The following is a 23,979-nucleotide window of genomic DNA, read 5'->3' as shown; positions in this document are numbered from 1 at the left end:
TCCCTCTTTTGTTTTCTGCAGTACAATGGCATGTGTAACATATAGCATATTTAAGATACGTTCAAAACAACACGTTTAAAATACACTGATGCTGGCATAGAAGGAAAGACCATATACACTTGGGAGAGAGCTTCATGGGTAGTGAGAACGGCTACAGTGTTAAGAAGTGAAACCTATGCTCTAAATGTGGTTCTCTTGCTCGTGTGCATGCCTATGAATAAAAAGAACAGAAAAAAACTATTATTGTTAATAACGAACCTTGATTGTTCGCTTGCAGCGTTGCTAATGGATCTTTTCAACATGTTATGTTTGGGGCTGCCTTTGAAAAGTGTTTGGAAGTTTCAGCTGGTCTGGAATGCTGACTGGGGCCGGTCACAGGGAACATGTTCCTCCCTTGATCCAGCAACTGCACTAGTTACCCGTCCCTTTCCAGGCACAATTCAAGGTGCGGACTGTGACCTATAAAGCCCTATATGGCTTGAGCCCAGGCTGCTTGCAGCGTAGTATCTTCCTATATGAACATGCCTGGGTACAATGATCTTCAGGTGAGCGCCTTCCCTCTGCCCCATCAATATCAGAAACACAGTTGAGGGTGTCCACAGTTGAGGCTTTTCTGCGGCAGGCAGGCCTTTGGAAACAAAGGTGCAGGCAGTGCAGAGCATGGGATGCTGCCAATGAAAATGGTAATTTAATTGCTAGTTCTAAATGTGTTTTGGTGTATTTCAACTATTATTTTTAACCATATCGTTTTTATTACTTTGGGGCTTACTGTGTGAGTAAGAGATGTGAGCAGCAAACACTCCCACCCAATGCCCTTACCAGGTTGCAGACACATTGCTCATCTGGAGGTTGGAGAATACTGACAGTGTTGAGCTTAGATGGCCACAGATCAGTGCTGTCATTTGTCTAATTTGTTGCAGTGCAAATTGCATGGTGGGCTTGGGTGGTGCAGCCCTATTGTATTGTGGTGTGTGTGTGTGTGTGTGTGTGTTTGTGTGTGTGTGTCTGAAGAACAAAAAGTGGAAGTACAAGGCTAGAAGGAAGCTGTAAAGTGAATATCACATTGTAATGTATACTCTTGTCCATTGGTATTAATACTATATTGTACTCCCCTTCCCCCAAATTACTGGAGAAGTGAGTATGACAGTGAAATGCTTAAAAAGCAGTGTGGAAATTCACTATTAGGGGAGGAAAGTTCTCCTAGCAAATTACCTTTCCTCACTTTGTTGTGAAACGTGTGTTGTTTTTGGAGTTTGGAATAGTTTGTCCCTTCCTCTTGCATTTGGAAAAATGCACCTGTTCCATAAGGCTGTAGTGCAGTTCATCCACAATAAAGCATAGCAATGATGCTACGTATTTATTCCCTGACCCTCTAAAGCATAGATGGGGAACCTGTAGTATCTGGGCCTGTACAAATCCCATCATCCCTGACCATCGGCCATGGAAACCAACAACATGTGGAGGACTACAGGTTTGCCATCTCTCCTACTCCTTTTTCAGATTTTGAAGTAATTTACCATGATAGGGGTTTGCCATAATGGATAATAATCTGACTTTGCCTCCATCCAGAAACATAACATTAACTCATACGGAAATGCCTAAAGAGGAGACCAGCTTATTTAATTTTAGAAATTCATAGTGCTTAGCTCACCCAATGGTTGGGAAAGGAAAAGGGGGGGGGGACCCAAACCAAGAATAGCTACATGGTAAGTCATCCTAGGTAATGGCTTTAATCTTCTCCCGTAACTTTTCAGATGAACAATGAATCATGAGATTTGATTATAGCACATCAGGTAATGTGAAGACAAATTGTCACTAACTGCATCCATTTAACCTTAGGTTAAAGTCAAATGAAGGAAATCATGAGCATAATGCAGCTGAATGCAGTATCTGTTCTTTTTCTCTTATTGTCACCATCGTTTAAGTTTAAAAGGTCATTGGCTAGATAGTATGCACCAGGAATGAAACATACTCATTAGCAGAAGCTTCAGTGTAGGTATAATAAAAAAATAAATTCAGTGATACCCCAGAAGTGATGTTTACAATTAACAGATGCTGCCCATCTGTTTTTGTTTATTGCATTTGTGGGCAGCATAGGTTGTATCCATTTCAGTATTAAGTTTAAATTGGAAAACTAAACAAATATGATTCTAATGCAGGCTGCCTTAGAATTAATATATCCTGTAATATAGTTCACACACATTAATGAGAGAGAGAGCGTTTAGCAAATCACCCAAGTACAATCACCATCTTTTTTAAAATGTAAGAACTTCCACTACAGTGGCATCTAACAAAATCATCATGTTATGCAAGAATTTCTGCCTGCTCTTTGTGAAAACTATTCCAAAATGTTGGGAGAAAACCCAGAAATGATTTGTGCAGGAAGAGAAAGTCCCGTTGTTCAGGCAGAAGACTTTGCACTAGTAGGAGTTTTTCACTGGATACAACCTGCTGGGCTTTACTGGATGTTTCATGGGGAACCTTATAATAGAGTGCTGAAACAATTCAGTTGTACTGCCCCAAAGATGTAGACCCATAACATTTTCCCTCTCATATTTATTTTTCTGCTGGTTTTCAATCCCCATACACTGTGTTTGCCGATTTCCAGTGCTTCATATAAGCTAGAGTTCAGTTATGATAGTATTATGGATCATGTGAAATGATACTAAAGAAGATTGCCTCAGAGAATGTGTCAAATTATTTATGCTGTATGACCATAGACTACTCAGTCCCAAGATTGAGGAGCATAACTGGGCAAAAGCTTCAACTTAAGCATTTATTCTTTCTCCCTTGGTTTCTTATTTATTTATTTAGAATTTAGAAAATGGTCAGTCCGGTTTTATAGTAATCCCTCGTGTTATCTCAGGATTTGGTTCCAAGAGTTACGTGTTTATGCAAAAATTGTGTATAGTCAAACGCTTGGAGCTGTCCCATAGCTGGTGAGTGAGGGGGAGACAGAGAACATCCCTAGCACTCCCAGAGCTGGTGTGCGTTGAGGAGGCCTTGTCCATAAAGTCAGGCCAGGAGTTTAAAAGCTCTTCTTGCCTTTTGTCCACTTACGTTAAGTGGTGCAGAGAGAATTTTTAAGCTCTGGGCCTTGCTTCCTAGACAAGGCCAGCTTACCATACCACCTCTGGAAAGCAAGGGATGTTTGTGTGAGATCTCATGAGAGCACCCTAAAGCCTCCCAGAACCGCCATGATGAGCAGAGTATTGCCCAGCAAGGAAGGTGGAGAGCTTCAAAGCTCTTTTCACACTGGTTAACCCCAAGTGTACCCAGCACAAAAAGAGTTTCTAAGCTCTCTGCCTTGTTTACGACTTGACCTGTACAATTTCAACCAGCCCACCTTCAACTGCCTATGGTTGAAATCATAAAAGTCAAATGCATGTAAGATGAGAGAAATTCAAAAACAAACAAACCTGACTTTGCTCCTTTTTCAGTGTGCAATCCTATTGGCTGTAAGGCCTGGAAGACCTGCTCCCTGCCTTGCAGGCCTTTTCCCATCTGACCTGGGAGGGTGGGACCATTATTGACTCCAGCTACAAAAGCCAAGGCTACTGTATACAGAATTTTGGGCTGGGGTATTGTTCAGAGGTTTTTGTTGGGAAGGGATTGCTGTTACTCTTGTTGCTGTTGTGTGTGTGTGTGTGTGTGTGTGTGTGTGTGATTTTTAAAATATGTTGTAAGTCACCTTGACCATGGTTTGAACTTTGAAAACCTGGCATACAAATAAAATGGATGATTGATTGAAGTCAGGCATAGGCAAACTCGGTCCTCCAGATGTTTTGGGACTACAGCTCCCATCATCCCTAGCTAACAGGACCAGTGGTCAGGGATGATGGGAATTGTAGTCTTAAAACATCTGGAGGCCGAGTTTGCCTATGCCTGATTGAAGTGATTGAAGATCCTCTGGGCATTTTAAGATACAGCAGATCTCTGTCTGAACTGGGAGATTTCCAGCTCACCCAGTCAATGTCTCAGCCAACGTGCTCATCATGGCTTAACTGGGGCTCACTTAGCTGAGCAGAAACTGACTGAGCCAAGTCCAGCATAAGTACTTCAAAATGGATCATTCCAGGAGTGGAACCAGAGAGGGGGGAGACTTTGGCTGGATACTGAGTCAATTCAGCTCAGTCATGTCACCTGGCAAGGAAGCATCAACACTATTTAAAAGGCTTGTTTTCTCTATGCCAGGCTTAGGCAGAGTATGATCAGCAATTGCTGAATGGGTTTTGGATCTGGAGTAACTTTATGCTGGTTTACTTACACAGCCTTCCTTTACCACTAGCATTTTGTGTATAGGATGGCTTTCTTAGCCAAGCAATCCTTGTACAAGGAGGACTTTTTGTTCATTAGATCTGATAATGAAGGGAACAATTAATTTGTACTGTGTGCGCTTTTACTTCATGGATTTACATACTAAAGAGTTCAACACTCCAATATTGCTAGGTAGGTGAGTTTATTATTATTATTATTATTACAATACTATTTAAAGTTAGTGTTGCCACTTTTACTACGCTTGCTGATAAAAGTTACTGAACCATCTTTCCATGGCTTGTCAGCCTGTCTGAGCTTTTCTTTCTTGCTACTACTTTGAAACTCTCTAGTGGCCTGGTGGCTTTACTATTTATTTCATATTGCAGCCTCCACTTGCTTTAATACACTGCTGTTTATTTAGTGTACGTGACCACGAGAAGTGAAAAGGCTCCACTTAGTAAAGAAATGAAGAGCAAAATCAGTTATAAAAGAATGCAACGATTAATGAACACCATTAATCTGGCATATTCATGCTTAAAAATTTACACAGAAAAAAGAAGGCTGTCAAAAACACAAAAGTGTTTTGTTACTGCAGAGGTTGCATAACATAAAGCAAGATTAATGATTAAAAGAACTGCATGGACTCCATATCTGAGGGAAGTGAATAAGAAATAAGTGTTTTAATAGTTTTGCATTTTCATGCATTTCACATTCATAATAAAAACTCTATGGCAATTTTCCCAAGTATTTAAAGGGTTTATATCATTATAGCACATTTTACTTCTGTGTTTTAATCTTGCACTGAAGTAATTCATTTATCTTGCATTATATTAACATGTAAATGAGATATCCAGACCAATAGCAAACTTCGTCTACCATGTGGACAACTGTGAATGTTATTTGGAGAATTGGACTTCCTAGCTTTAAGTTTCTATCAATGTGTAAATCCTGAATGTAGGTTTTCCAACACTCCCAATATGTTGGAGCCCAAAGTGAGCAGAGGCTGTTTTACTGAGAATGTATAAAATATTACAAGCAGAAGATTAGCTGGAAAGCAGTTCCAAAACCTAATACAGCCCAGTTATCAGAAGAAACTTTACACCTCAGCCTGATTAAGCCAACCCTCAGAGAAATTGAAATACAAGCAACCAAATTTCACACAAATATCCTTAAAACTTGGAAAAGCACCCTATCAATTATTTAATTGATTGATAAAATGAAAGTCTGCACTACCCCCTTTTAGAAGTTAATGGCTTAACAATAATATGATATTCAACTGCAGCCTTATACCCAGTTTCCTGGGATCAAGCTCCAACTGAACTTAATGGGGCTTACTTTTGAGTAGTTATGTACAGTATAGAATTGTGCTGTAAGTTAGTGAAGCTACACTTTAGATAGACCCCCAAAGAACTACATATCAGTCAGTGGGTGATATCCCACGTTTCCTCTCTGCTGATGGAAGGCATCCATCAACAGAGCAGAAGAGAGAGGCAATTTTGGGAAATTCACTCCCCTTTCACTCCCACAAAATCTCCCTAGAGCATAACCTAATCCTACAGAGCAGATTTTGGGGGGATGCAGAGGGGAGAGGGCATTGCTGAAAATTTTGCCACCTTCCTTATTTCTTATCCATATTTCTCTTATTTAGTCTCCTTTGAAACTAGCTGCTTGTCTTTTAATGCATCAATCATTTCCCATTCTCTCTTTATCTCCTTTTCAGTAATTTTTACCATGTTGGTAATTTCATGCAGACTTATTCAAACCTCATGCAGGGTTTTGACTTTGAGTATATAGGTGCTGTTGGAGTCAACAGACAGTATTGGTCAAGGACATATCTGATCTCTATAATGATACAATTTAGAAACGTAATTAGTGCTTCACAAGTTATAAAATGCCATATAAGATATTACAGTTAAAACCTATGGAGACTAAAAGACAGTGATGCAATTTCTAGTTCTGTTGAAATGAGGTTTTGAGTTGCTTTTAAAAATAAAACTTTACCAAAGTGAAGCGGAACTACCACATCAAGGAAGAACTACATAGATGGTAAAAGCTTTCCAATGCCTTCTGTTCTTTTTATTCTTCTTTTGCCAGGAATATTATTTTATTTTTTTGTCAGTAGGAATTGTTGGAGACTCAAGGGGACCGTGTTTCAAGTGTTCTGTAGAATACTTCAAATTCTCTAATGAACAAAGTTCCAAGTGAACCCCCCCCCCCCTTTGGAGCTGTATTACAGCATTTTCTGAAAAGGTGCTTATCCTTTTCTTGCCACTTTAATGGACAGGCAAAATAAAATAGTTTTTGGAAGCAAAATTGAGAAAATCTTCCAATACATCTGTTGTTTATCTGCTGTTAAAGGTTCATTGGCTAAACCAAACCTCTTTTGTGGATAAACAGATTTAAAAGCAGAATATTTTGTCAGCATCCAAAACATTTAACAAAACATTCTGTGTTTTGTGATAAAAGGAACAGGTTGTTGTTAGCAAATCATTCAGAAAAGCAGGTGCATCATAGTTCAAAAGATGATGCTCCATAATGAGTAGTCATTTTGGGTATTCCTACACCATTTTTTCCTGATTAAGGGCAGTGTCCAACAAAGTACTTCTGTTAGTGCAGGGATTTTCATTTGCACAACATAATTTCCCCTTCCTCTTCATGAATGCCACTGTTCACATCAAATCTGCTCTGGTGGGTTGGAGGGCAATCCAGAACTGATAAAAAGAGATGAAGTTATACTGCACCATAGTTTTAAAAAATGGGTACATGAACTATCAGCTCTGTAGCTATTCTGATTTTTTAAGCCCAATATGTACACATATGTTTTGAATTTGATGGGAACTGAGGAGAGAGCTTTAGCTGTGATTTTCCTGCATTGCAGGGGGTCAAACTAGATTACCGTATTTTTCGCCCTATAGGACGCACTTTTCCCCCTCCAAAAATGAAGGGGAAATGTGTGTGCGTCCTATGGGGCGGATATAGGCTTCAGGAAGCTCTGCGCAACCCTAGGGAGCCCGGCGCGAAGCCGCGCCGGGTTCCCGAAGGTTGCGCAGAGCTGCCTGTGCTCCCCAGCCCCGCGCCTGGGAGGGATATTTTTCCCCCTTTATTTTCCCCCCAAAATCTAGGTGCGTCCTATGGGCCGGTGCGTCCTATAGGGCGAAAAATACGGTAATCTTTCGGTCCCTTCTGATTCTGTGATTTCCCAAACATACAGAAGATGCATTACATGGGAAGGACACAGAGAGCTACATAAGTACTATATTATTAATGTGGTAATATCACACTTTTGTGTAAGTTTTGTTCAAAGGGTTGGATGCAACTGTGCTCAAGTTGTATACCTGCCGAAATCTTCAAAGTGGGCGGAATTGAACTTAAACAATAACTTCACAAGCTCGTTGAAAAAAATCTGGGAAAGAGAAGAAATCCCAGCAGACTTTAGGGATGCCAAAATTATCAATCTCTTTAAAAAAGGTGACAGAACTTATTGTGGAAACTATCGAGGCATCTCTCTATTAGCTGCGACCGGCAAAATTCCTGCAAGGATCAGTCTTAGCAAACAGTCTTGTAACAATATCCGAGGTGACCCTTCCTGAATCCCAAATGGTTTTCAGCCTTCTAGGGGGACAGTGGACATGATTTTCACCACTCGACAGCTTCAAGAAAAATGCAAAGAGCAAAACCAACCCCTGTATATGGCATTTATTGACCTGACTAAGGCTTTCGACACTGTAAATCGTAATGCCCTGTGGACTGTCCTTCTGAAAATTGGCTACCCAGATAACATCATTCGGCTCCTCCATGATAATATGACAGCAACAATCGCAGATAACAATGGCTCTCAAAGTGAACCATTCACAGTGGGATCAGGCGTTAAACAGGGTTGTGTTATTGCCCCAACTCTATTCATTATTTGCATTGCCATGATCCTACACTTTGTTGAAGGGAAAGAGTAAGGTTACTGTAACTTCCATCATAGAGCTTCAGTATGCTGATGACAACTTAGTGTGCGCACACTCAGAGCATGACCTCCAAACCATCCTAAATATCTTTGCAGAAGCTTACGAAAAGCTTGGCCTATCACTCAACATCCAAAAAACCAAAGTGCTGTACCAACAACTACAAAATAACCCCTCTGCAGCACCACAAATCCAACTCATTGGTGTAACATTGGAAAATGTCGATCACTTCTACTGCCTAGGCAGTTATCTTTCCACAAGGGCCAACATTGATGCAGAAAACCAGCATCACCTGAGCTCTGCGAGTGCCGCTTTCTCCCAGTTGAAGTGCAGAGTGTCACAGGGAAACAAAAATGCTTGTTTCCAAAGCTATTGTACTACCAACTATACTATATGCTTGTGAAACATGGACCACTTATAAATGTCATCTCCAACTCCTCAAAAGATTCCATCAACGGTGTCTCCGGAAATTTTTACACATCATTTGGGAAGACAGGCGAACTAATACCAATGTACTGGAAGAAGCAGAGATCACCAGTGTTGAAGCTATGATTCTTCAACATCAACTTTGTTTGACTGGTCATGTTGTGCGGATGCCTGATGATCGTCTTCCAAAGCAACTACTCTATTCCAAACTTAAAAATGGAAAGCAGAATGCTGGTGGTCAACAAAAGAGGTTTAAAGACTGTCTCAAGGCAAATCTAAAAAAAGTTGTATAAACACTGACAACTGGGAAACACTGTCCTGTGAGCGTTTCAGTTGGAGAACAGCCTTTACCAAAGGTGTCATAGGCTTTGAAGACACTCGAACTCAGGATGCAAGGGGAAAATGTGCTAAGAGGAAGGCACGCTTGGCAATTCCACACCGTGATCAACTCCCATCTGGAAACCAATGTCCCACTGTGGAAGGACGTGTGGATCCAGAATTGGCCTCCACAGTCACTTACGGACTCACTGTTAAAACCGTGTTTATGGAAGAAATCTTACTTGGCTGCGAGTGATTGTCAAAGAGAGAAGAGCTCAAGTTGTATTTATTGACTGCAAATTAAAGCGCCCACATGCAGTGTGATCTGTTTCTTAAATGGGTATTGAAATTGCATCGGATTAAACACATGTCTGATCTAAGAAATAAGCAGTGTAGATATTACATGCTGTGCAGTTTTATATCCTGTATCCCAAATAACCTACATAAACCTGCACTGCGCTGCACAGCTAGTAACTTGGTGAAGTTGTTCTTGGTGGGCAGGATGTAATCTGCAGACTGTGTTGCCTACACATGCAGTTAGTTTTCAGGTATTCCATGAAGTAGCACAGTGACTATTGAAATAAAGAAAATGGTAAGAAAGTGTTTAAGTATACTAAAATCATTAGTCCAACCTTTTATTTTCAAAGGCGGTCAAAGAATTAATAAAACAGTTATGCAACAACTTATCTTAGAACTGGAAAAGAATCCCTTGTCACAAATTAGGCTTAAAATAGAAGAAATTGAGAACTGCAGCTAATGCGGAATGCAATCAACATCCCATTTAAATCAGTGGGGAAACTCCCATTGGATTTAATAGCTTTGAATTGCACTCTTACGCTAATTGGATAAGCAGCTAGAAAAAATATGTAATAAATCAGTAACTAGGATTCACTACAATAGGGATATTTCCAAAGGTACTTAATTTGGTGTAATTGATGATCTAATAATCCACAATGACGACAGCTGCAAGCTGCAGTTATGCAGATTAAGGGCAGAAATGCAAAATAGGTTTAAGAGAGTCACTCTGCCTATTTTCACCAAACACAGAGAACTGGAAAGAAGCCTGAATAACAACATTCTACAAATGCTTCTGAGTATGTCCATTCATAACAAACTAGTATTGTTTTGATATTGCACCATTGAACTAAAATTATTCCAGTTGGGACAAAGTAACTTTAGAAATAATATTTTACAAAGGTAGCCTTTTTGGTTAGTGGAAATGCTAATATATGTGTATATAATAAGCATACACACACACAATATTCTCATATCTAAGGGAGAGAATTGTCTTGGTTATAAAAAGTAACTCTGGGAAGTAATCATAAAAATTGAAGCAATTAGGTGAGGATATTAACACCACTGGATATACTATTGTTGATTTAGATTGTGTGTGAATTTCAATCAAAGTTACTGCTTGCAGTTCTTGAATAATTAGTGATCTCTATGGTATGGATGCAATACCCTTACTAGTAATATTACAAATGTTTGCTCAGATGACCAACTCAAGCTCTTTAGAGGCCAAACCACCAACACTACAACAATCTGGTGCAAGTTGTTCCGAGTTCACTACCAGCCTATCATTGCTAGCTACTCATTTGCCGAACAAATTTAGAAAGGGCACATGTGGGAAAACCAGCAGGAAGGGCTGCCTGGTGACACTTCATTTTCAAGGCCAGGTTGCTCCTGAATAAGTGGCAAGAGCTGTAGATATATGCAAACTGTACTTCCTTGCAGCCCAATTAATTGAACAAAATGCTTTGAAATTACAGTTGTGTTCCATTCTTAGTTGGAAAATATATTCCTTAGTAGGCTTAGATGCATCCAGGTAATATGGATTGCTTGCCAGCTAGTCCTCACAGCTGTTGATTCTTATCTACACACACCCTTGTTCAGGAAGGAGAACCACAGAGGGCTAGTGGGGAGCTCATCCAGGTGTACCAGCATACCAGTTTTTCTCAAAGAACTCTCAGTAAAAAGCTCAGAAGATAATGAGCAGATCAAGAGGAAAGCTACCGTATTTTTCGCCCCATAGGACGCACCGGCCCATAGGACGCACCAAGTTTTTTGGGGGGGAAATAAAGAAAAAAAATTTATTTCCCCCCAGGCGCTTGTGGGGCCGGCAGTGGGGAGAAGCACTCTTCTCCCCGCAGCCCGCCTTCAGATCAGGTCCAGGGACAGCGGGAAGACACGCTGCGCCTCCCAGCTGTCCCCGGAGCTTGCGGGGCTGGCAGCAGGGAGAAGCGCTCTTCTCCCCGCCGCCCGCCTTCAGATCAGGTCCAGGGACAGCGGGAAGACGCGCTGCGCCTCCCAGCTGTCCCCGGAGCTTGCGGGGCTGGCAGCAGGGAGAAGCGCTCTTCTCCCCGCCGCCCGCCTTCAGATCAGGTCCAGGGACAGCGGGAAGACGCGCTGCGCCTCCCAGCTGTCCCCGGAGCTTGCGGGGCTGGCAGCAGGGAGAAGCGCTCTTCTCCCCGCCGCCCGCCTTCAGATCAGGTACGGGGACAGCGGGAAGACGCGCTGCGCCTCCCCACTGTCCCCGGAGCTTGCGGGGCAAGCGGCGGGGTCTCCTGAAGCCTGGAGAGCGAGAGGGGTCGGTGCGCACCGACCCCTCTCGCTCTCCAGGCTTCAGCGAAAGCCTGCATTCGCCCCATAGGACGCACACACATTTTCCCTTCATTTTTGGAGGGGGGAAAGTGCGTCCTATAGGGCGAAAAATACGGTAAGTAGAGTTCACTCATCACTAATCTAAACGTACTGGAGCTGTTTAAATCACACCAGGGAATAAAACGAATGCTCCAAGGATACTGTTTAATATATATTGATAAAAAGGAAATATTATTTTCCCTTCAGTGAGTTGGAGATAACCTTCAGCTGTGGGTGATTACTTTTTTGGTGGCCACCTTTCCTAATGTATCTCTATGGTACCAACATGATTTATCAGGCACAGTAAATCACATTCACTGACTTTTCTTCTTTCATGCTTCTGTGAGCACTAAAATTATTACTAGTGTTTCTCCATTTAAGTTAGCATATTACAGGAGCATATCAGTTAAAACTGTGGTGTAAAGAGTTCTCGCTACCCCTGTTCTCTTCACACTCCAGCAGCTGTCACAATTGCATTCAAGGCCAGGGTGCATATGGTTGAGGTGCTAGCTACAATTACTGAGAAGTAAACTGAAAATCATGTTAAGAATATCCTTTTTGCAGGACTGTAGATATCAGCTGTGCATTCTCAGGTGTCTGTGCAAATGTATATATGAAAATGCATCTTGTATGTTATGAGTACAGAAGCAACTATATATTTCTATAACATATATGTGTGCGTTCTCAAATATACAAACAAGATGCACAACATCCTAAAATAACAGGAATTTGAAGTAATGTTAAGCGCTGGAAAACTCTTTAAGGGATTGAAAGTACACATATAATGCAGTTTCTTACAATAGAATATAAAGTAAGTGTAGTACTATCATTGTGTGTGTTGCACATACGTGCACATATTGAATTCCATACAATAGAATTGTGGTCTCTGAATCGTTTTTTTCATGACTGTAGGTTCATGCTTTACAAAAAGAAATGGATGCAAATTTCAAAAGTTGGCTTTGCAGTTTCCCCACTACACATCACAGTACAATATCTTTTCGATTGATTGATTGATGTTGTTGTTGAAAGTTGTCTTGTGCAAGCACATTTTAAGCATGCACCCCAATTTTTTTAGAAGTTATTCTTTTTCTGGTTGCCAGTGATAACCATCCAGTGCTACCCCCATTTCTTGTGAAAAGGGACACATAAGCTGAATTTATATGCTATGCAGTGCATGTTGCTTTAATGGTGTGTGTGTGTGTGTGTGTGTGTGTGTGTGTGTGTTGCAGACCTTGGACTTCCTATGGTGTGGCTTTTTGTTATAATCAGATCCACAGGCATTTCCACTTCTAAAGGTACATATTAAAGTATTCACAGTGACCCTTTCAAAATCACTTCTATTCACTGATCAACAAGTTGAACGATAATTTGCTATATATAAAACGGACAAAATGTTATTTTTAAAAATCTACATTGACGTCATGCCAATTTCACTGCATCAATTTTGCCTGAGCAAAATGGAACCTGAGTTCCATTCAACGGCTGCATATGTGTCTTTAACATAACTAATGAAGATGAGTCTTCAAAGTCTCTGTCATCCATGATCTTCTGCTATAAAATATGAAGTCCATTGTGTTCTAAATATGAGTGGACTGTGAATATGTGATCATTGTTCTGTTTTTCTTCCTCCTTTTTCTAAATATTCTTTCTGTTTTACTGTTAACCACTCAAATAAAGTAGGTTCTCTGGATTTTAGAAATGCTAGTCTGACTGGAGCAAGCATATCAGAAACACTCGTTTGTTGGTGGTCAGTTCTGTTGGATAGCACGGCTGGTGCTGTCATGTAGAAATATGAATATATGAGTTCACATAAATTTTGGGACATTGTGCTCTTTGGATCATGGTCATATGCTGCAGTTGTCAGGATTCATCTATGTAACTTGGTTGTACAAAAATGTTTTTTCTTCCTCAGACTGTAGGGTTTATAGCTTATGGCCTCAACCAGGAGAGCATTCCACAAGTGTTGTGGGGTAGGGGGTAGGGCTATAACGGAAAATATCCTCTCCAGTGTTGCCACCCTCCCAACCTCTCCTAGCTTTGTAAGGTTGCATAGGTTAAAAGTAGAAATTGCAACTCGAAATGTATAGGCAGCGAGTGCCATTGTGCTAATACTGGTGGGAAAAAAGTAAAAGCACAAATAAATATATAACAAAATATTCAGCTCTGATAGCTCCCAGGTAATCATTGGCATGATTGCAACCTTTTTAGTTTTGAACTTTGCAAACTATGTCTTTTAAAGTTATTTTACTCCTGTTTATTCCAAGCGTTTCTTAAATAAGGGCATGCCATAAAACCGCTTGTAAAAGTTAAATGACTTCATTATTGCTGTACTTATTAAAGAAATTAAAATCTGTTATTTACTGTTTAATATCCAGGTACTTTGGCATAATGCTCTGTTTAACCTTGACTTTTGCCTCATGAATTATGTACAAGAGTCAGTTTAATGTTGACATTATTTGGAGCTTTCGAAAAACCTATAAATAGCATTTTAAGGTTACTTTCAACAAGTTGACATCTGAACACCGTAATTAACAAACTGAGTTCAGTCATTTCCTTAATAGGTTCTATGTTTTGCTTTCTGGCATAGGAATCAGGGCTTGCTCTTTCCACTTCATAAAGGCAGGCAGGTTAGATTTCATGCAAAGTTTTTGTAACTTCATTTGTGTTTGAGGACAAAAGTAGAAATACTGAAAAGCATTTAAAGTCACATAATTCCAAATATATTGAAGCCAAGAGTATACTTACACTATGGGAAGGATTTATAGACATTCATATTTGATTGGGGTACACCTGGCAAGCCACACCTAGATTTTGAAACTGTGCATGGTTCATGCTGCTACCACCAAATAGGTCCATTCGGTGCTATTTTTTTTCTAAAAAAAGAGGTTCTTGAACTCACAATGAATGCTTCCTATGCTCTCTTATAATGGCAATGGTGCCCACCTGAGACATGCCGAAACTGTGTTTTGTCAAGTTCTGGCTGGGGAAAAAAGCCCTGGTTCCATTATATGGTTTGTGTGTTTTGAAAGAATGTATGAAATGTTCACATCAAGAGTTGCATTCTGATCTGCAAACAAGTTTGGGTTGGTCTGTTTCTCAAGGTGTGGACCAAATGAATTCCTCCTCCATCCCTACTGCCAAATGAGTTTCACTGGGGTAGAAAAGTATTGGAGAAATTAAATCTCTTTACAATAGTTTTTTCCCCCCTCATCAAAAGTAAACTTTTAATTTGTTTTTCACTAGGGATTGCTTGTACGGGATGCACCTCTGAAGGATATGAAAGTTTTTAATGATCGGCGATTCGTAGCTTCGTTCAGTGTGGTAAATGCTACCAAACGAGATGCAGGCAATTACCGCTGCATGATTCGCACAGAAGGAGGAGTTGGAGTATCAAATTATGCAGAACTGATCGTTAAAGGTATTTCAGAATGGATGCGTGCATGAGAAGAGTACTATCTTAAGTTATAACAGAGCTCCTGTAAATAACACGTACTGCTCCTATAATAATGAAGAGGTGTAGTCAGTGTCACATTCTTCTTTTAAATGGAGGCTAGAGAAACTCAGATATATCCCCTTACACAGTCCTTCCTAGGACAATCTCCAGAGTCTGTTGATCATTTTATTGGAAGGCTCTAATTTTTTTAATTACTAAGCAAGTTGCAAAATGTCTAAACATTGCAACTTCCCTTAGACACTTTATGATTGCTTTTTCTTTTTAACCTCCTCTTTTAACAATCTTATGTATTTTACATTTTGCAACTTTTTATTTGTGGCCAATGGACCATAAAATTATATTCAACTAACAATGATTTTGTTCCTTAATCTCAACAAGAAGCGAGCTCCTCTGTTCCACTAAAAATACAGAACAAGTCTCACATATTATATTAATCATTATATGCATTATTATATACATAATGCTGTATGCCTATTAGATGCATATATAGTCTAGGTTTCCTAAAGAGAGCAGTACATAAACAAATACATATAACTGTGCACATGACTGTATAAAATATACTTAATATACTTATAAAATTATGCTGCAAAATGAGGTCTGACCTTTCTTTTTTACACATATTGGGGGGGGGTGTATAGTTAGTATAATTCCACACTATTTTTTGTTGTTCTGATGCACGATATCAGTCAGAAGCTTCTCTTTCTTAAATCCCCACCTCCACTTTTATTTTTATTTAAAGGAATGCAGTCCTTGAGGTATTTTGGTCAAGAGCTTTTAAAAGGATTTCTAGGCCACAAGCAACACTTCGAATTGGGCCTGGAAAGTAACTGGCAGCCAGTGCAGTCAGGCCAAGATTGGTGCAATATTCTCAAACCTTCTTGCTCCAGTGAGCAACCTATCCACTGAATTGTGCACCAGCTGAAGTTTCTGAAGTATCTTCAGAGACAGCCCCATGTATAATGTGTTACATTATTCTAACCAGATTACCAGAGCATAGACAACAGAAGTTAGGCTATCCCTGTCCAGATAGGGGCACAGTTGAGTCTCAAGCAAAAACTGGTGGAAATCACTCCATGCCATTCAGGCCACCTGAACAAAGGTGCATACCCACTCCTTCAGACGCAGATAACCTCAAGCGCAAGCAGCTTCCCATCCTTCCAGTCTGGGGAACCACTCACTAACAGTACCTGAGTCTTAACTGGATTCAGCTTCAGTTTATTTCCTCTCATTGAGTCCATTGCCTTCCTTCTTCCTTGCATAGTTCTCCTGCCACTTTCCCATGGTGGTAATGGTCTTCTGTCCAGTACCATCCCATCCCATAGTGCATCTGAGACATTTAGGACTGATGCCTTGTCCCGTTAAGAAATTATTCAGCCTGCCCCTCAAGTGTGCAGAAAGTTCTGAAATGGGGCTGTGAAGGTGATCATCCCTAAAATAAACAAACAATGGAAAGGTTACCCTGCTGATATGAATTCAATTTTCTATATGTTCTTTGGTAGTGAATCTCACTCCCAGTGATTTTCTTGTGAAAATGACTAAAACTTGGATTTTATATATAGTGGAACCCGGTTTTCGAGTGTCTCGGAAACAGAATGATTCAGAACCTGAACGCTGAAAACCCGGAACTGAATGCTTCTGTTTTCGAACGCACTTCGGAAGCTGAACAGCTTCTGAAGCGCATTTCTCCATTTTCTTAATGGAATTTGCCAGCTGCTCATTGCGCCTTGGTTGTCAAACGTTTCTGGAGTCGAACAGTCTTCCGGAATGGATTACATTCAACAACTGAGGTGCAACTGTATTGCTAAAATGGAAGTTTTTCGATTAAAATTCTTAAGAACATCTCATTCAGAAGCAGATATATAGTACACAGGGGTGGGGGCAATAATGAGGGGGGAAAGGAAGTGATCTACAGGCATGATGAAAAATGAGGACAAATAAAGAGTCCTCAGATTCAGCTTTCTTAAAAACTTGTATCAATATACTACCATTGACCTTGAACCTTCCATGTGTGAATTTATTTATCATATCCTTATAATATTTGGTCTTATCCACCTCTCAGCACATTTACACTGTGTACAGTGAATAATTGCTTACCCTTAGGGTGTAATCCCATTAGCTACTTGTAGTGTGATGAAGTAATTATGGTAATTCCTTTTGCTTGTGCCGTAGCTTTTATGAGACCTCATGCGGGCCATTCCTTGTGACCTAAAAAGCCCATTTTAAACAGTGTACTGACCTTGGAACAGATTATATTTAAATAACAACATTATGATATACTTAAGCTTATTTGCATTGTTACTGATAGGCAATTACACATTCCTTTTTTTAAAGTGTGTTTTACAGAAAATTGCATCCCACCTTCCAATAACATATGTGTTTTAAATATATATTTATCAGGGAGTTAAAAATATGTGCACATTTGCAGCTTTCTTTTTTTAGGCTTGATATAATGGCTTAATGCTTATTTTGAAACATTGTTTCATGTATTTTGAACTTCACGTATTTTGAACTTTTTGGACATCTTCACATAACAAAAAATTTCCTACATGGAATTACTGCATAAGCAAAACTATGAACACTGTGGGCCTTTTGAAATATGGTTTTGTGTTATGTGCAACAGCCAGCACATATGCTCCATATGGTCTCATATGCTCCAACTACCTTTTCTTGCATGGTTGCGACATGCTTTCCTCTGCCTGAACTCCAGGGAAACTCAGGTTAGTTTTTAATTACTATTTATTGAAATAAGACAATATCAAATAGTGGTTTATGATCCTGGTTTGTTCTCAAACCATTTAAACTTTAAGCTAACCAGAGTCTCTGGACCTTGGGTGTAATGGGAAGCTCTGGTTAGTTTAAAACCAGAAGCACGCACTAATTTTCTATCTGTAGCTTCACTGGGGAGGCAAGGAAATGGGGAACATATGGAAATTCTTTCATTTATCAAAGAAAATCTCCATTCTCAAAATCTACTCATGACAATAGATCTCCAGGAAGGAAAAAAAGCTGAGAGGTTCAGACACTCATCAAATCCAAGAAAGTGGATCTCATGTTTATCTCACAGGTACTAGATCTGTGAATCTCAGTGGCACATATAACTCTGTGAGCAAAGCACCACACCTATCCTCTCCAACGCTCTACTACCCCTCCAGAAAGACATTGCATCAAGCAAACAACTGCATGTTAAAGTCCCGCGCCACTTTTACTGAGCCTTGAGATGGTGGACAGTGTGGTCCAGCCTACATAGGGGCTCTCCTTTTCATGTTCCGCCGACAACAACGATCACCCTGGATGCCAGTCTCACGGGGTGAGGAGTTCACTGCAGAGATCTAAGCATCCAAGGCCTATGGTCTCCAAAAGAAGTATCAATGAGCATCAGTTGGTTAGAGCGTCAAGCAGCTTGCTTAGCCCTATAACAATTTGCTCCTCTTCTCCAACTCATCAGTGTCCTAATATGTACATATTCCACCACAGTGAAATCCAACATTCACAGAGAAGGAGGCACCTGATCTTTGGAGTTTTGTGCAGTAGTATCTCTTCTCCTCAGCTGAGCATAATAAAACTTCTAGTCACTTATTGCTGAGCTCATCTCCAGTATCCTGAAAACACAAGCAGACAGGCTGAGCCACAGGAAAAGCTACCAAGAGGAATGGCAACTGCATCCTGCAGTTTTCTGACAGCTCCTGTCAAAGTTCAGATCCTACAGTTCTCTACCAAATTCCAGTCAGCTTCAGTGGAGACCTTATATGCCTTGCTCTCCCCTGGCCACCAGATTTTCTCTACACCTTCCCTCCGCTTTTTATCATTCCAAGGGTGGTAATCCAGAAGATCAGGGAAGAGAAAGTGAGAATCCTTATCACACCATTATGGCCTTACAGCCCTTGGTTCCTTCAAATACTCCACCTGGCAGTCTCCCCTTCGTGGCACTTACCTCCCATCCACTTTTGAAATGATTGCTTAAAGGGGCAACTTTAACATGTTCCTCAACCAGCCACAGATTCCCATCCTGAGACCTCCACAGAAGCCTCCCTTTGAACTGCTGGAAGAGATCTGCCTCAAACCACTGTCCTTCAAAGTCACCGTTTAGTGGCCATCATTTCATCTTGCAGAATTTTGGAACTCAGCACTCTGTCCACAACCAAGCACCTCTGCACCTTTCACAAAGATAGGCTGTCTTCTGTACTGACCTAGCCTTCTTCCTAAAGTTACTTCTAACTTCCACTTGTTCTTCCCTCCTTTTCTCCAGATTCAGTGCACCCACGAAAAAGGTTTGGCATTCCCTGCATGTTTTCAGAGCCCTAAAAGTCTGCATTGCTCAAACCAAAGAGCTCAGGTGGACAGAATCCTTCTGTGTGTCCTTCCACCCCATTTTCTTGGGGAAGAAGGTAACTTCTGCCATCTTAGCCAGTTGGATTAAAGCTTGCATTGCTCTTTTCCTATGAAACTCAAAGGCTCCCTGTGCTTTTCACATCACTGCTCACTTCACTCATTCTGCAGCCACCTCTGCTGCATTCTCCACTTATGCTCCTCTACTAGAAAAATGAAGGGTGGCCACCACTATCACATAGATACCTTCGCTTCAGTGGAATCCACCTTCGATCGGAGGCTCCTACAAAGGTCCTCTTTCCATAACACTGCAGCATCTCTGCCGCCCAAGATTGGGATAGCTCTGGTATGTCCTAATCTGCTGGCCTTTCATTGCAGGAATGGGGAAAAGTACAACGGTACCTACCTGTATTGTACTTTTCCATTCCTGTAACTCCTGCTCTTTCCAGATTTTAGGGAGTTTGCAAATTGAATCCTGGGATCCCTTTGTCCCAAAACATTGCTGCCTGTCTTCAGCCTGTGGGTAGAGCCAAGACCCAATCTGCTGACCTTTCATTGGGAATGGAAAACTACAATTTGGGTAGTATCTTAAAACAATTTGTGCTTCTTAAAAAAACAACACACACATTTTTTAAAAAAAAAAACCATTTTTTTCTCGTGTTACATAAAATAAATCAGATATTGCAAATAAGATAAACTAAAAAGAGCTGAACAAAATGGTATTTGGGAACGTAAATTAGTATTTTATGTGCACACCCACCTTTTAACGAACTTTTCTAATAGTGGTCAGCTGCAGCATAGATTAGATTTAGAAGAACAGAATGAGCCTGTCTGAGAAGATATCAGATTATTACAGAGTTCAAAGTACTTACTGAGTTCATACAAGGTAAACCTAGGTGTCAGACTGGCTAGGAGGAGTTTTGTTAGGTTTTTAAGACAGGGCACGGAAGGGCAGCCATCTGTGCTGTACATAGCTTATATTTTTTCAGGTTGTCAAATGGAAGGTTTAGCACCTTGAATAGCACTGAATGTGCCAAGGACCAGTGTAACAGCGATTGGTATTAAATGTGAGGGCAAAATCATTTGGAAAACTGTGGCAAGATTTAAGAAAATATACTGTGTACAACATCAATGTCTCACATCGAATATAACTGATCCGTAGAAAGGTCTTTATGGTCTGAAAATAGAGACAGTGTATGTACTTTTGTAACCAAAGAAAATCTTTAATAAAAACATTCTTTTAAACACACACACAAAGTATAATTGCAGTATAAACTGTTTTGAAGTTGAATGCTTAAAACTGTAGTCTTTGCCCTTTTTAGTGACTGTGTTTATGCGTACAAAGCTTTAAGCATGCACATTTCTTGATTCACAGTTTTATGCTGTTCAACAAACAATTTATTGTGAGTGGAAGGCTATGGCATATCATCTCTCATAATAACAGGCACATAATATGATAGACTTCTTAGCCATAATTGTTATAATGTGGAATGGAGAGGAAATGCATTTTTGGATGGGAAATGAACTTGTGCGTTCTGGCCCAACTCTTGGATTTCTGCACATTTACTGTTCATCAGTGCTGTTGTCCATGTGTTTAGACAGCCTTTCTCTGAAAGTGTAGGCTGGGTGGGGAGCGCACTGTTACTCTTCCACTCTTGTCTCTCTCCCGACCTGCCAGCAATTCTTTATAGACCTATATTGTGGTAACAGGGCTTTTGAATTGTACAAATCTATTTGTTGCTTTTATTATGGTCACAACACTTTCATCCATGGCAGTTGCTGATATCTTGACTTTCTTCAAAATACACAATGAGGATAAACTATTATGCATTCTCTTTTCATTCCTTTTGGGCACCTCAAAAACTGCATTGACATACAGATGTGTTTCAGTGAGATGTTCTAAACACTTGTTATGTCTGACTTCCCATAGTCCTTGATGAAAATGTTCCCTGTGTACTAATGAGGAATATGCCTGCCTTTAAAAAATCATTACAAAGCAACCTTTGTAAATTCAAAACATCAGTGGATGACAGGGATTCTAGGAAAAAGGTGGGGGGAAGCAGACTACTTAAGACTTTAGTCTAATTGGTGGCTGTGCCCAGTCTGTTCTCATTCTATAGCCTAGGGTAATGGACATATGTGATGTCCTTGCTATTAGGTGTTGAGGTAGCAGCTCTGGATAGTGTCAGACTGAGGAGGGATGATAAAATGGCAGGTGGCACTCACCATGGGGCCTGCAGCATGCCCGAGCCACACGTCTCTCCTGGGAGTGATGCGGTGGTTTGGGTACCTGCAGGCTCTGCGCTGCCCCAAACGGTCCACCCACCACCTCCCCCTCAGCTGTAGGGCAGCTGAGTGGGAGGAGGCAGGCAGACTCCTCAGAGGCCCTGCATAGCCTCCTGCCCCAGCTCACCCCACCCTGCAGGCAGCTGGCACCGCCCCAGGTGCCCGATCAGCTTGCTCTGCCGCTGGTCAGACTGTCCTCTTGCTTCTATACTAATACATGGGAACAGAAAGTTGTAATGGAAGAAATGAAAAAGCTCCCAATTGCTGCTGTTCCTGTTGCAGGTTGTCCTACTCTTAGTTTTCTTTGTTTTTTGTTTTTGTAAGGTTAGGGCTGCTTCTTGTGATCTCTATCTGTTATGTGGAGGCCTTTTGGCACATTCTCTATTCAGGAAACCATTCCTGAAGCAGTCTTGCCAGCATATTGTTGTGAAATGGAGACAAACCACATGTCAGAGATAGAACTGTTTGGTGAACTAGCACGTGTGAATAGCTCACCTTATGATTTCAAGTAGTCTTCACATTATAGCTGTTCCTGAGTAGCTGCTGTTATGCAACCTCTTATAAGAATTAAGTTCATGCATGCATATTCATTGCTTGATCTGCAACATGAAGTGGTAGCTTCTATGGGAAACATCAACCACAGGCTCACAACCAGAGCCATCACTTCAAACACAGTACATTTCAGTGGTAACACTTTCATGCCTTCTAGTCCAAACTAGTTGTAAGTCACTGATGATTCATTTATCCTTAGTTTCATATTATTGAAGTCCAGCTTTAAACTAGACCAGTTCTAGAACAGAACAAGAAATTGAATGTAGGTTGTTGGAACAATATCTCTTTTGAGCGCAGGGGATCAGAAAATACCCTTAGGGGTGAAAAACCATTAAAATAAAGTCTGTTTCTAATACTTGTAACACCAAAAATGAATTAGTGTAACCTCTGTAGCCTCAATCCTGAGCTTGAATTTCAAATGGCAGTTCAACAGTCCTTACCAGCACTTGAAATTTGAACGTAATTAACTGTTGTTTCAGCATGGCTACATAAATGCCTCAGGATGTTCTATCAAAGTTCCATTTCATGTTTTGGTTGAAGAAACAGACTAATGATTTAAAATGAAGTTAAATCATTTTTAGTTAAGCCACAGCTTTCTAAATTGCACAGATTCTGCATAAAGATGGAGCTTATGAACAATGGTGTAACTGTGTCTTTGCAGTTATGTGAATTGTTAAGTTTTGGAATGGTTGAGCTACTTATAGCGGCATTTATTGATACTGGTAGTATAATAAAACATTATTTAGTGATTCAAAGATGTTTTCTTAATGCAGCAATCTATATTGAGCAAGAATAATTAATAAGAACTTTTGTAGGCATTTTGAATTGCTGCCAGACTTGTCATTTTTATCTCGTCGGAGTCAGTGACAATAGCTCATTAATGCAGGGATATGTAATATCTCTTCTTGTAGCTGTACATTTTCTGTGTTGTTTTCACCATGACATTTAATGTCTAAGTGCCATCATTTAACAATATTTCTAGGCTTAGGCACGTATGGGAAATAGTACTGGTTATAGCTTCTGACTAGTCGAATATGGCCTCTGTTTTCAAATATTTTTAGGGTATAACACATCTGACCAAGCCAACTTAACAGGATATCATGTAATATCTCCTATTGTTTTAAATTTTTATACTAATAGTGTGGCCAGTATATTAAGTGAGCTGTTAGCACATGAGTATGTAGAGATACTGGCCAAATTCACTGGGCTCCAGGTCAAGAAATGACTAGAGATTCAGGAGACCACTCCCCTAGATTATTATACCCCAAGCAAAAGGGGAAAGGATGATGAGAAACATCCCCTCACTCCCAAGTCACATTAAAACAAATAGGATTGCATAAAGTCAAAGCCCAGTGAAGTAACTTTCAGGAAAATGTCATGCATCTGCTTGTATAGTCAATGTGGTGTAGTAGTCAGCATGTTTGACTGGGACCTAGGAGACTAGGGTTCATATTCCACCCTGGGCTCCACTTGATGCCAGACTAATCCACCTTCTGGAGAGGAAGAGAAGGTGTTTGCTACCTTGAGCTCCTTAGAGGAAATGTGGGATAGAAATGTAGTAACAAACACCTCTAGATACAGTATGGAGCCAACTGCAATTGTTTCCTGAAAAAAACTTATCACACCTCCTGAAAATTAAATAAATATGGAGATTTGTTTTTAGAGGGAAGCTATAACTATATAAAAGTTTGCCATCCTGGGCTAATTTGTGGGGAAGGATGGGATATAAACTGAATAAATAAATAATGAGAATGAGAACATTTATAT

General features: G+C 40.3%; 1 protein-coding gene and 1 long non-coding RNA gene across 5 annotated transcripts in view; one reads left to right on the top strand and one right to left on the bottom strand.

Annotated features, from left to right (window-relative positions):
- Positions 1 to 23,979, top strand: part of PTPRM (protein tyrosine phosphatase receptor type M) — a 428,935-nt gene that overhangs the window by 169,697 nt on the left and 235,259 nt on the right. For all 4 annotated transcript variants that reach the window (XM_079982864.1, XM_079982863.1, XM_079982862.1 and 1 more), the window contains exon 6: positions 14,838 to 15,012. In XM_079982864.1, the coding sequence (XP_079838990.1) occupies positions 14,838 to 15,012 (175 nt within the window). The remainder of the gene's footprint in view (positions 1 to 14,837; positions 15,013 to 23,979) is intronic.
- On the bottom strand, positions 2 to 22,689 carry LOC307219661. The gene is made up of 3 exons (XR_013840496.1): positions 22,156 to 22,689; positions 16,236 to 16,477; positions 2 to 211 (listed from the first exon to the last, which is right to left on the bottom strand). It is a non-coding gene; the product is annotated as an uncharacterized lncRNA (long non-coding RNA).

This window comes from Podarcis cretensis (genome assembly GCF_951804945.1).
Source record: "Podarcis cretensis genome assembly, chromosome: 7".
Classification (NCBI taxonomy): Eukaryota; Metazoa; Chordata; class Lepidosauria; order Squamata; family Lacertidae; genus Podarcis; species Podarcis cretensis.
Note: the sequence above shows the minus strand (reverse complement) of the source record. Positions and strands in the feature narration are given on the sequence as shown.